Raw genomic sequence first — 13,700 nt, 5'->3', positions numbered from 1 at the left:
TAAAGATCAAAGTCTTGCTTGGGTAACCCTTGTCTAAGTATAAGAGTTTCTTCACATGATATGGATTATATTATGGTCAATTAATAGTAATGATTCCAAACCTTCCAGAAATTGAGAACTTAAGAATAACCTAAACAAGTATTTCCATGGCAGGGTTATCCCACACGGCAAAGAAACTGGTATCTTCTTCAAGTCCATCTTCAAAAACAAGCTCTCTATTGAGCTGCTTGGAAATTCAATCAAAATTCTCCATTACTGAACCTTATTAAAGGTTATGTGTGCATTTTTCTTTCCAAAGAAATCCCATAACACTAAAATATGGGCTTAGAATTCTCTCCATTGAAGTGATAAATGTAACTACTGCAAGAGACAAAACTGTCATTATGAGATGCCCTTCCATTAGCATCCTCCATGCAAGATCAAATGACAGATATTTTCTGGATAAATTTTGACCTGAAACTTGGCAATATCCTTTCTAATCTTTGGAGGTTAGTGACAACTCAGCACTTTGTCACTGTTCTTAGGTGCACTATTTCAGAATTCTCCTTGCCTGAAAGGCAGTCTGAGTAAATTTAACTCTGATTCATTTGTTTTATATGAAATGACAGGCAAGATGCCAGCTAGACAGACAAAAGAGAGCAAAAAGAGCTGACACGTTCTCCTATGCAGCGCATCAACTGGGAGCAGCCATCAAACACACTTAGGGCACAGAGGTGCAAGCTGCTTTACTTATTTAGCCCGTTCCCAGGATACAATGACATTAATTATTAGACTGGTGAGCTAATCTGGATCATCAGACTGCTTAGAACAAGTAGGTAATGACCAGAGGAATGAATAAATCATTCAGAAAGCATTTGTTTTAGATATCCTTTCTTCAAAACAGTGGGCAATTTTACAGATCCTCTATAACCTGATCTTGCCTTGATCCCAAGATAACATGAATGATAAAACCCATTTGTAAATCCAAATACTTTGAAAGCCCTACTCCATAATACACTCTAGGAAAATCATTTGCATGCAAAGACTGTTGTTTAGAATAGTTAAAGAAGTACTAGGCCATTCAAAGTACAGGGAGGGATAGCATTGCGGTGGTAATGATCGCAGAAGTCACTTTTTAGTTAGTGTTTTTATCGGATAGCTCAACCTAAAGAATACCCATGTCTTTCTGTGCAGTGCTAAGGGTAGCGGGGTGCCATCTTCTCCTCTGGATAAAGGTAAAGGGACCCCTGAACGTTAGGTCCAGTTGTGACCAACTCTGGGGTTGCGGTGCTCATCTTGCTTTATTGGCCGAGGGAGCTGGCGTACAGCTTCCGGGTCATGTGGCCAACATGACTAAGCCGCTTCTGGTGAACCAGAGCAGCACACGAAAACGCCGTTTACCTTCCTGCCGGAGCAGTACCTATTTGTCTACTTGCACTTTGACATGCTTTCAAACTGCTAGGTTGGCAGGAGCTGGGACAGAGCAACGGGAGCTCACCCCGTCGCAGGGATTCAAACTGCTGACCTTCTGATCGGCAAGTCCTAGGCTCTGTGGTTTAACCCACAGCACCACTCGCATCCCTTCTCCGCTGGATACTGCACTGTTAATCAACACACTTGCTTTCAGAGCTAACGGTAAACATCAAAAATTCAGAAAACAATGTCCAAATTATATTCTGCCTCAGCTTGCACAAATAAATAAGGATTCTGAAATACTATTAGAGCTGAAGCCCATCATTCTGACTATTTAAACTTATAAAATCATAGAATTGTAGAGTTGGAAGAGGCCATGAGGATCATCTATCTATTCCAACCCAACCCACCCCCATAATGCAGGAAGCTTTCCCCCAATGTAGGGCTCAAACCCATGACCCTGGTATTAAGAGTCTCATGCTCTACCAACTGAGCTATCCACTTGGGAAGTTTTTTCCTGTAAACTGCTATCATGATTTCTATATTTAGAATCCTGCAGTGGTACCCACTCCCCTTCCACATCAAACTATAGCAACTTTATATTCCCCATGTGCAGTGTTACAGAATAATCTGAGGGGAAATGTTCTGTCACATTGAAATAATTTGCACACAGACCACAAGCAAGCAGCAATGTTTGAACTTAGCAGGCTCAGCTAGCACAAACCTGCATTCCCATCACATGTAAATTTATAATCCAGAATGCAATTAACAATGCAATCCTATGCGTATCTATTCAAAAGCAAGCCACAATGGGATTTACTCTCAGGTAAGTGCTGCCTACATCAGTACAAAAGAAAACAGGTCTCTGTCATGTTGCCAGGTTACACTGCCCCACCAAATTCCACCTTTTATAAACCTTACTAGCAATAAAACCTACCCATGTGACGCTGACACAAAAGTCTTACAGCACATATACTATAAAGAATGAAAGTTCACTACCCCTCTTCTCTCCCTCCCCACCTCTTTTCCCCCAACTTTATACTGCCTATAACATTAGTGTCTCACATCAAATATGAATGATCTGTAGAAAGAACTCTATGAACTGAAAGCAGAGAAACTGCATGTACTTTTGTAACCCAAGATCTTTAATAAGAACAATTTTTAAAAATAAACATGAGTAGCATTTTTTCTTCTTGCATGCTATAAAAAACTGTTACAGATGCTAAATGTAAATAAGGATTATTTTTAAAATGAACATGAAATATTCCAAACCAATCTTCCATTAACAAGTCATACTGTTTCCACTATCCATGAGTTCATCTTCCTCCCTAAATCCCATTTCAAATCAAATAAGGTAGACAAAGGAGAGCTTTATTTTGGTTCTTGTAGCACAAAACTCACTTGTAGGCCAGAATAAATAAAAGTGTTACACAAATCATTAAAGCTAAATACTTCAAAAATAGATAAAGGTGAAACAGCCCATATACCCATAATTACCAAGACACATCATCTACCAGACACAGTACTCCCTTCAATCTTAACGCTTCTGATAACGCTTAACGTCTTAAAGAGCTGTCCTTTTAAAAATTGCATTCTCAGCTTACACATATGTTTATAGCTAGCAATTATGTAAGCAACTGAGGGAAGTTTTGCTTATATCAATGTTCCCTACACAGAAGTCACTTCCATGTAGAGGTGCAGAAACTCCCTATGCATTTTGTCACATGTAATGCATTTACACACTCCTGTTTCACTGGATGTGTGCTATCTGCAGTGCATGTACATGGTGAAACAGGCATATGTGCATTAGTGACTAAGTGAACAATTATGTATAAGCTTGTATTATAAAAGCAGCCATTCAGATAAGAGTAGCAATTTACCAGTGTGCCTTTATCTCACATCAGGAAAACTGTTTTTCTCTAAATGTATTACCTACCTCTGGCAGACAGATGGGGATCTGACTAGCCCATTACCTCCCCACCTCTATGGGCCCACTTTGAAAGGAGGGCAAGGCAACCCACCTAACATCATTATTATATGAGTTGATAACTTCAAAAGGGCTTGCGCTTAATATGGATCAGCTAATCAGTAATTACAGTGCATCACACCTGCAAACAACTTTTTTCCTCCGTTGACCAGCAAGTCCCAAACTGTTCTACTACAACAGAAGATACTGAAATAATCAGATTAGAAATTAATCAGCAATTAATTGGAAAGAATCCAATGAACCACGTAACTCCAGACTTTCTGTATGCATGTTTCCACAAAATGCTTATTCAAAGATCAGCTGGAAGATCACTGTATCTTTTTTTTGAACAACAGCTGTGAAATCAGCTACACTGTATTTACAATGGTTTGAAATTCATCAATAGGATGTGCTTAAATTCCCTACTGGGAATTTAAAACATTTACTATTTCATTTCACACAAATAAAAGGCGTGAAAGTACAGATCTCCTATACAAACTCAGAATTCTACAGACTATTACTGGATTAATATACAGGGCAATACTGACAGAACTGGAACCAAAATAAAAAACATACAAAAATCCAAAAGAAAAGGGAGCAAGAAGATAAACACTTTCACAATTCGGATCTTTCAGGAAGAGAAGCATATTCAGGACTGAACACCATCCTCCAGATCAACGAAGAACAAACATTTTAGTGTGGAAGAACAGAAACAAAGCAAAACTAGCTACAACAGGACAGCCAGGAAACCTTTGAAGCCAGGATGGTTCCTGGAATCGGAAACTCCCATGTGAGAGCAGTGTAAGAAGAAGCATGGCTCCTTCCTAACTTGCCCTTCAGGATAAATTCAAAGTGGGAAAGGAATAGGAAGGAGAGAAACTCTGCATACAAAAATTTGAGGGCAGTAACTATGTGCCAGGCAGACGCTGACTATACCAAGTGGCGACAAGATCACCCTTTCTCCCCTCTGCCAGACAAGCACCTGAGGTAAACCTGAGTCCCGTCAGGGGGAAAGGCGGGGAACAGAATATTCTGGAAGGTAGGGGGAGAGGAAAAACGAGATGGTGCCGAATTATTTCAGGGCTTTCGGCAACCTGAGTATTTGGCCCGGCGCAATCTGAAGAACGGGGTTTGAGGGCCAAACTTACTTCTTAGCCCCAAATGGAAACTAGGACGAAACCCACCACCGGGCCCGACGCCCTCGCGGGACTCGGACCACCACGCCCGCTTTCCATCTTATCCCTCCCCCCACACCCCGCTTTTACTTCAAGGAACCGGGACGCTCCCCCTCCTTGCAGGGCAGCGGAAGATTTCCCAAGGGCGCCGCCCCCTTCCCGCCGGCGGCGGCGGCGGCTTCCTTCTTCGCCTCGAAACCCCAACCCCACCGCCGAATAATGCCTCCCTTCTCTTGCCTCCTCTCTGAAGGGGAAGCGGCGCTCATGGGAGGCAACTGAGGCGAGTCAGGGACTAGCCGCGCTGGTCATGGGACTAACGGTCAGTGTCGGTTCCGTGCCTGCTCTGCCACAGCGCACTCCAGCTACAACACTCTCTCTCTCTCACTCGCTCGCCCTGCCCCCCCCGCCGGAAGTGACGCTCAAAGCGTCGGGCGAACGAACATGGCGCGCGCCGGAAGTGGGCGAGAAGAACGCTGTGGCTGGGACTACCAAAATGGTGAGCGCTTTACCTCGGGTGCGGGGTTGTGGCGTGGCATGGCAGGGAACTGGCTGCTCTCACCCGCGGTCCTCTCACAGTCCATTTAATTCTCCATTGTCGATTAATTCTCCATTGTCCATTTTGCTGAGCAAAAGCTTCGTTGGGCATAGCTTAAACGTCTCGAGTTCGCCAGAGCGGCTCACCATGCTAGATGTTGGACAGAGACGGGGGCAAGGGGGAAACTGAAAAAGTGTTTTAAAACCCCACCAGGCGTGCTTTTAAATTCGCTCCCACTTACGAGCGTATGAAATGACTAGCTTTATCTCTCAGTAGCACCTTAAAGACCAACTAAGTTAGTTCTTGGTATGAGCTTTCGTGTGCATGCACACTTCTTCAGATACACTGAAACAGAAGTCACCAGACCCTTTTAAATAGTGAGAAGGTGGGGAGGGGTATTACTCAGAAGGGTGGTGGGATTGGGTGATTGGCAGATAGCTGTGATGAGCCTGCTGACGACTCTTAACGACTGCAATAGGTCTTACAGGAAAAAGCAAGGGGTGAGAAGGTGAAAAATGGCTTTGTCATGTATAATGAGATAAGAATCCAATGTCTTTGTTCAGACCAGGTCTCTCCATGGTTTTAAGTTTGGTAATAAGTTGCAATTCAGCAGCTTCTCTTTCCAGTCTATTTCTGAAATTCCTTTGTAATAGAACAGCTACTTTGAGATCTTGTATAGAATGTCCTGGGAGATTGAAGTGTTCTCCTACTGGTTTCTCTGTCTTGTGATTCCTGATGTCAGATTTATGTCTGTTTATTCTTTGGCATAAGGTTTGGCCTGTTTGTCCAATATAGAGAGCTGAGGGACACTGTTGGCATTTGATGGCATACACAATGTTAGACGATGAGCAATTAAATAGTCCCGAGATGGTATGTGTGATGTTGTTGGGGCCAGTAATGGTGTTGTCCGGGTGTATGTGGCAGCAAAGTTGGCATCTGGGTTTGTTGCAGGCTCTGGTGCCAGTGTCCGTGTTAAGTCTGGTTGTAGTATTATTGTGGGTTAGGAGTTGTTTAAGATTGGGTGGCTGTCTGTAGGCAATGAAAGGTCTTCCTCCCAGAGCTTGAGAAAGAGAACTGTCATTGTCCAGGAGAGGTTGTAGATCTCTGATGATGCGTTGTACTGTTTTAACTTGGGAGCTGTATGTGATGACTAGAGGTGTTCTGTTATTTTCTTTTTGGGGTCTGTCTTGCAGCAAGTTCTCTCTGGGTATCAGTCTGGCTCTGTTGATCTGTTGTCTAACTTCATCTGCTGGGTATTTTAGTTCTAAAAAGGTTTGCTGTAGATCTTAGGTGAGAGTCTCTGTCTGTAGAATTGGAACAGATGCGGCTGTAACGTAGTGCCTGGCTATATACAATGGACTGTTTGGTATGTTTGGGATGGTAGCTAGAGGCATGTAGATATGTTTGTCGGTCAGTTGGTTTACGGTATAAGGTGGTGCCTATGTGCCCATCCTGTATTTTTATAGTAGTGTCCAAAAAATGTATTTCTTGCATAGATTGATTCATTGTTAGGTTGATTGTGGGGTGAAAATCATTGAATTTCTGGTGGAAGGTGTCCAGGGTCTGTTGACCATGTGTCCAGATGATAAAAATATTGTCAATGTATCGCAGGTACAAGAGAGGTTTGAGTGGGTAGGAGTTTAGGAAACGTTCTAAATCCGCCATGAAGATGTTGGCATACTGTGGGGCCATGCGGGTACCCATTGCTGTGCCGCTGATCTGAAGGAACAGGTCATCACCAAATTTGAAGTTGTTGTGGGTAAGGACAAATTGGCAGAGTTTGGTAGCAAAGTCCGCTGTGGTTTTATCTGAAATGGTGTTCCTTATAGCTTGTAAAGCATCGTTGTGTGGGATGTTGGTATACAGAGATTCCACATCCATAGTAGCTAGTATAGTATTGTTGGGAAGATTATTTAAAGATTGTATTTTCCTCAGAAAATCTTTCCTTAGAAAATCTTTTCTGAGGAAAATACAATCTTTAAAAATACAATCTTTAAAGACATTGGATTCTTATCTCATTATACATGACAAAGCCATTTTTCACCTTCTCACCCCTTGCTTTTTCCTGTAAGACCTATTGCAGTCGTTAAGAGTCGTCAGCAGGCTCATCACAGTTATCTGCCAATCACCCAATCCCACCACCCTTCTGAGTAATACCCCTCCCCACCTTCTCACTAAATAGAAGGGTCTGGTGACTTCTGTTTCAGTGCATCTGAAGAAGTGTGCATGCACACGAAAGCTCATACCAAGAACTAACTTAGTTGGTCTTTAAGGTGCTACTGGAAGGAATTTTTTTATTTTGTTTTGACTATGGCAGACCAACACGGCTACCTATCTGTAACTAGCTTTATCTCTGTTGTTGGGAAGGTGCTTCTCAGGACCCGTGCTGTGAGGGAGTAGAAAGTGTTAGAGGGAGGGACGGGTGCTGGAGGTTGTGGGGGAGGGTGGGTGGGAAATAATGGCAAGTCTGCTATCCAAAAATAGTTTCACACTTACATTTTTTAAAAAAACCTACGCTCCTGTCTGCCACTTAAAGGTAAAGGGACCCCTGACCATTCAGTCCAGTCGTGACCAACTCTGGGGTTGCAGCGCTCATCTCGCTTTACTGGCCGAGGGAGCCGGCGTACAGCTTCCGGGTCATGTGGCCAGCATGACTTAGCCGTTTCTGGCGAACCAGAGAAGTGCACAGAAACGCTGTTTACCTTCCCGCCAGAGCGGTACCTATTTATCTACTTGCACTTTGATGTGCTTTCGAACTGCTAGGTTGGCAGGAGCAGGGACCGAGCAACGGGAGCTCACCCCGTTACGGGGATTCGAACCGCCGACCTTCTGATCGGCAAGTCCTAGACTCTGTGGTTTAAAGTCTGCCCCTTACATTTATTTATTTTTTAATATGCTCCTGTCTTTGCCCCATTCTAGTCAATATACCAAATATTTCCTGTGCTACTATGTTCCTTATAGATATTCACATTTCTGGGTAGTTCAGCTGTTGGGGTATGTGAATCCTAGAGTAATATGGAACACTGTTTGCAAAGATAGGTTTGCAGGCAGTAAACAATACCTATATGAATTACGTCCATCCAGTGGTTATGATTGGGTGGATCCTGCAATTGTATCTCTCAAACCTGGGGAAGCCAATTTTGGAGTGTTTTGATGAGAACCTAATTTAAGTAAAGACGTTCTTATTATGCATGTTAGATAATAAGGAACAGAATGTATGGAGTGCCTTACTGTTACCAATAAGTTACCATAGCTACCACCCACACAGATCAGGAACTGGGTCTTGTTGGTAAAAGATTTGAGTCTTGGCATCTCCTTTCTTAAATATTAAACACTGGCTGTGACTGTAGTGTGCGTGGAAGAGGATGACAGGTTTTATAGTATTTTTAAAAAATAATGGTCTATTATTAATTTCTCCCTTTTAAGGGGAAACAAAAGAAAGCAAAGAAATATGCTGCCATGAAACGCATGATCAGCCTCCGTGACCAGCGCATGTAAGTCTCTTGATAATATTTATTAGTAGAAACTACTGAAGTGTAAATTCTAAGAGTTTTGCATATTTAACAAGACTGAAACACTTAACAAAGTGATCCTATACTTAAGTAAGTCCCATTGAGTCAAATTCATAATGGTAGGATTGTGTGGTGCTCCAAAACGATCTCCAAACTTTTTTTTAATCTTGTGATCCTATATTGATACAATTCTTCCCAACAATAATATCCCTTGGTTATCTACAGTGGTTTACTGAGTAGATGGTGTGTACAAATGATTAAAAAAATTTTTTTGCCACCCCTAGCAAAGAGGCAGACCGAGCAAAACCTAAAGAGAAAAAGAAGGATGATTCCAGTGCGATAAAAGAGAGAGAGGTGTAAGTATCTAATGATTTCCCATCAATTCTGTTGGCTACCTTAATACAAAATTAGAAATAAATCCCATTGATTATAGTAGATCAGGCATAGGCAAACTCGTCCCTCCAGATGTTTTTGGTACTACAACTCCCATCATCCCTAGCTAACAGGACCAGTGGTCAGGGATGATGGGAATTGTAGTCTCCAAACATCTGGAGGGCCGAGTTTGCCTATGCCTGTAGTAGATGTTAACTTTCAGGTGAACATGCTAAGGATTGTGTCTTAACATGAAGACTGTTATGTGGGTGCTATTAATTTGGCTTGGCAAACACATGTTATTATCTGGGTCATTAGCAAACTGGAGCTGATCAAGCAGGTAGTGGGAGGCACATTGCAAGTCAGTGATAAAGTGGCCAAACTTTCTTTATTTTAAGTGTTTTGCTTCTTACAAGTATCACATATAAAAATAATTGGAATGAATTATTTTTGGTGCTCTGTCAAAATATTTTGAGCAGAAGGGCTTAGCTGTCTTGAAAAAAAAATACATTTTCTGGGAGCAGGTTCCACAGCTTGAGGAAACACTTTTTGAAAGCCCTTCTCTTGCTGTAAAATGTTCATCCCTGCTGTAAAGATGGTACTGAGAATAACACCATGTGGTGGGACCTCAAGAGATGGGGGTTGAAATGTAAAAGCACCCCCCACTCACACACACACTAGAATGCTTGAGCACACTTTCAGCAGTAAATGTGACTTAGAGTGTTTTGTCCTCTGAGCATTTTGACACATTTTTCAATACATTTTCAAGAGTTTGTAAGCTGAGAAAAAGCACTTCTGAAGTTATACGCCATTTGTGGACAGTATGTTTTGTTTTCCCCTTTTGTAACTTGATTTGTCCCATGTTTGTCATTTCAGCCCTAAATATCCTTCCTGTTTGTTCTTCCAATATAATACACAACTGGGGCCTCCCTACTACATCCTGGTTGATACCAACTTCATTAATTTTTCCATTAAAGCCAAACTGGATCTGGTGCAGTCAATGATGGATTGCCTCTATGCTAAGTGTAAGTATGTAGCTCTATTACATCTTGTTCCAGGGTAACATAATTGGTGATGAGTTGAGACTATAAAAAGCTCCATCAGTGGTGGCACATTGTTAAGACTAAAGTAGCAGTAATGTATGAGGTTCTGGCTTTCATTATTCTTATTGTTGTTGCCATCATCATCATCATCATCATCATCATCATCATCATCATCTAGTGCTTGCCACTAAATGCTTTTCAGTTAGACTTAACAAGTGTATCCATCATGACTACCAGCTGTTTAAATAATCACTACTTTATTGTTAACTTTATTGTTGCATTAATGAAATAAAAAAAGTTCGCTGATTATCAGATTTTACCATAACTGTCAAAGAGGTCTTTATTAATGTTTTACTCAAAATATCAGCTAGATGCACAGAATAATATAAATAGAAATGAAAAGTAGATGAATTAAGAGTGTGCTTTCTATTCTGATAATTGTCAATGATTTGACTTTCGGAGGGCTGTATGAATATTCATAGTTTTGAAACCTAATATTTTCTTATTTAGGCACCTGCAGGAGTTTGTTGCAATTCAGTTTGGTGATACTAAATATTTATTGTATTCCTGTAGGTATTCCATGTATCACAGATTGTGTCATGGCTGAAATTGAGAAACTGGGGCAAAAGTATCGTGTTGCCCTAAGGTAGGGACCTATAACTAGACTCTGTTATTGAGTTTATCTAGTCTAACTTACGAATGTGGAGAACAGGGACTCTTCCTTGGGGTACAAGAGCTAGATCCCAAATCATTAAACTTGGACAGCTTGTCACTGCATCACTTCTTTTGTTCACCAGGCTGGATGTACCTTTTGAAGAAAGCAAGGCAGTTGATCTTCCCAGTCTCTTCTGGGCAGAATTCAATTCTGCCCTCTTCCTAAGTTTGTAGCTTGAGTAGATTATCAAATTCATAGAATAACTTACTGGCTTGTAGATTCACCAGTTAGATCAAGGTTTCAAGAAAGCAGTTTATTGTGCTACACAAAGGAGACTGAGAAAGAATTCAAAAAGGTTTTTGTGTTCCATCAGCAGGCAGAGAACTGAATGGAGTTTGACTTGTACTTCAGTTTACTCTCCCACCTCTCACATGCCCCCAAATCTGCTTCAGGGGGTCTTATAATCCTCCAGACTCTGATATTAAGGGTGTGAGTGGGGGAAGGGGAAGAGGAGGTTCAGTTGTGTGCACGAAATTTGTTGCATGAGCACTGGATAGAACCCCAAGTGTATGCCTGGGAGAAGGGTTTGAAGCTTCCTATTATTTAATTTGCTGGAGGCCAGGCATTTAGCATACCCAGGCAATACATCTGACAGGCAGGATGACAGTCAGAAATAAACATTAAGCTGAGAATAGCAACCTACAGATTTGGGGTATACCTAGTGAGGAAAGGACAGAAATTGTTTATCTTATAGGAATCTTTTAATTCTTCTAATTATGTCAGTTGGCCCAATGCTATCTTAATTCTCTGTTTGATTATATTACAGGATAGCAAAAGACCCACGATTTGAACGTTTGCCCTGCACTCACAAAGGGACCTATGCTGATGACTGTTTGGTGCAGAGGGTCACTCAGGTACCTCTACCTCTAGAAATGTCTGTTCTGTAGGTATGCAGATGTATGTAGAACTGCTTAATTTGCTGAAATTAATGACCTGAATGAAGTTGGCATTCAATTGAAGCTGTCTTGTAGCTGATATTGCCTCTTTTGGAAGGAGATGCCACTGCTACAAACAATTGATAGTAACAGAGGAGATCCTGTCTCTTCAGCTCTTCAGGACATGTTCTTGGAGATACTGTATTTTAAGGGAGGGAGATTTGATGTTTGTCTAAAAACTTGTTCCCTCTGGAAATTTGTATCCTCTGGCACTCTGTGGCCAAAGGAAAGACAGCATTTGATTCGTTTCTCAGTTACGAGATTATCCTCTTTTCTTGCAGCACAAGTGTTACATAGTGGCAACTGTAGACAGAGACCTCAAGCGGAGAATACGGAAGATCCCGGGAGTCCCAATAATGTATATATCAAACCACAGGTAGGTGAGCTCCCACTTGAGAGTAATATTCTGACAAATTAAATTGCAGTTTACTTTGTTATAGTGTATTTTGAAACGTTGCCTGTCGTTTTATAGATAGTCTACCTATTATAAAGGAAGGGCTTAATAGTAATAAGAAAACCACAACATGAGTGCGAGAATGCTATTGTGTTCATATCCTGCTGCTCAAACTAAAAGAAAGTCTAAGTACAGGCAGTTTCTCTTTCGTATGCTACTGCACACAGACACAGCGCAGTGTGTCTGGAAGTGGCTGGAAGTACGTGGCTCCTGAGAAGACCCTTCCCAGGACCTGAGTAGGATGTCCATGGAGGGTCTTCTCATGAGCCGAAGGCGCAGTGGGGCTTTGTTGAGGCTGCTCGGCTCCCCTGCTTAACAGCTGACATGGGGAAAAGTTGCTGCTGCTGCTGCACTACCCTGCACATCAGCTGTTCTGAGGGGAGGCTGAGCAGCCTCAAAAAGGAGACCCTTACAGGACATTCTCTTCAAGCTCTGGAGTCTCCTCACTAGCCACAAGGACAGTTCAGGGTGCTCCCTACTTACATGCATTTCACTTATGTGTGCAAGGGCTGGAACGTAACCCCTGTGTAAGTGGGGAGTTGCCTGTATATGTAACTGCATTTATTTATACCCATACATGTTTGATGTTACCACTCCCTTCTGCCCGTAACTCTGTTATCCACTGTAGTTCATTGGTAGAGCACATGTTTTGCTTTCCTTTGCCTTTGCCTTTGCCTTTGCCTTTGCCTTTGCCTTTGCAGCAAAGGGTCCCATGTTCAATTCCTGGTGTCTTAATGTAGGGCTAGGAAAAACTCTTACCCAAAACTCTGGAGAGCTGCTGCCAGTCATCATTGATGATAACGAGCTAAATGGACCCAATGGTCTAATTTAGTTTGAGACAGCCTCCTATGTTCCTGTTAAATCAAGATTTGCAAGCTCCTTGGAACAAAGCCTGTCTTCTTGCTTTTTATTAGTCTTTAAAGAGCTACTCATTAGTGATTCTGTATAAGTAATAACAAGGGCTATGTTAAGTAAAAGTTAATACATTGTTATTTATATAGTTCTTTATAGACTAATAAAAAACAAGAAGACTGGTCCCTGGCTCCAAAAGCATGCAGTTCTCATGTCCTTGTTTATTGTTTGCTCTCTTCCTATCAAAGTGGAAGGTGGCATACAAGAGATTTCCAGGTGGTGACCAGACGCTTGCCTGCTTACCTTCAGAAAGATGGTTGCCTTGTGGGCCTTCAGGTCACTATAGCAAAGGGTTTTATGGATTCGAGCTCACTTAATCAAATGCAATCAAATAATGCCAGCAAATACAGTGGCACCCTTATTGTGTTTTCACTGCATTCCATGGTGGGTTTATGATAGACTACTTACCAAAATGCTTCATTCATTCTAGATATAACATTGAGCGGATGCCTGATGACTATGGAGCCCCCCGATTTTAACCACCTGTTGAAAAGCATCCAAGATATGTCTGCTGGGACCAACTGCCAGTTTTTACAACACTGGGCCTGTTGCAAGGTTCCTGTTTTTAATTTATTTCCTGCAGTGTTTGAAGCTGAACTGATTTCTTCAAACTTGTCTCTTCGAGAAAAATCATGTGAACTGTACCCTTGCTCTGTGTTCCAGAATAAATATTCATTATTGTTTAGAAA

The 13,700-nt window shown here is 41.8% G+C and overlaps 2 protein-coding genes across 2 annotated transcripts in view; one reads left to right on the top strand and one right to left on the bottom strand.

Annotated features, from left to right (window-relative positions):
* The window catches only part of AREL1 (apoptosis resistant E3 ubiquitin protein ligase 1), a 25,659-nt gene extending 20,749 nt beyond the window's left edge, over positions 1–4,910 (bottom strand). The window contains exon 1 of the mRNA XM_081859999.1: positions 4,771–4,910. The gene's annotated coding sequence lies outside the window, so the exon portion shown is untranslated. The remainder of the gene's footprint in view (positions 1–4,770) is intronic.
* On the top strand, positions 4,774–13,700 carry FCF1 (FCF1 rRNA-processing protein). The gene is made up of 8 exons (XM_081866123.1): positions 4,774–5,029; positions 8,495–8,562; positions 8,865–8,936; positions 9,829–9,977; positions 10,569–10,641; positions 11,477–11,564; positions 11,927–12,021; positions 13,442–13,700. The coding sequence occupies exons 1-8, from the start codon at positions 4,841–4,843 to the stop codon at positions 13,488–13,490; spliced, it is 783 nt and encodes a 260-aa protein (XP_081722249.1). The 5' UTR covers positions 4,774–4,840; the 3' UTR covers positions 13,491–13,700.

This window comes from Podarcis erhardii (genome assembly GCF_964252035.2).
Source record: "Podarcis erhardii genome assembly, chromosome: 1".
Taxonomy (NCBI): domain Eukaryota; kingdom Metazoa; phylum Chordata; class Lepidosauria; order Squamata; family Lacertidae; genus Podarcis; species Podarcis erhardii.
This window is presented reverse-complemented; position numbering and strand designations above follow the sequence as displayed.

What these genes read in the sequence shown, in the direction of transcription:
- FCF1 (XM_081866123.1), top strand. Translation starts at nt 4,841, where the DNA reads ATGGGACTAACGGTCAGTGTCGGTTCCGTGCCTGCTCTGCCACAGCGC. An exon ending in GGATTGCCTCTATGCTAAGT is followed by an intron (nt 9,978 to 10,568) that starts GTAAGTATGTAG and finishes GTATTCCTGTAG; the next exon opens with GTATTCCATGTATCACAGAT. An exon ending in TGGTGCAGAGGGTCACTCAG is followed by an intron (nt 11,565 to 11,926) that starts GTACCTCTACCT and finishes CTTTTCTTGCAG; the next exon opens with CACAAGTGTTACATAGTGGC.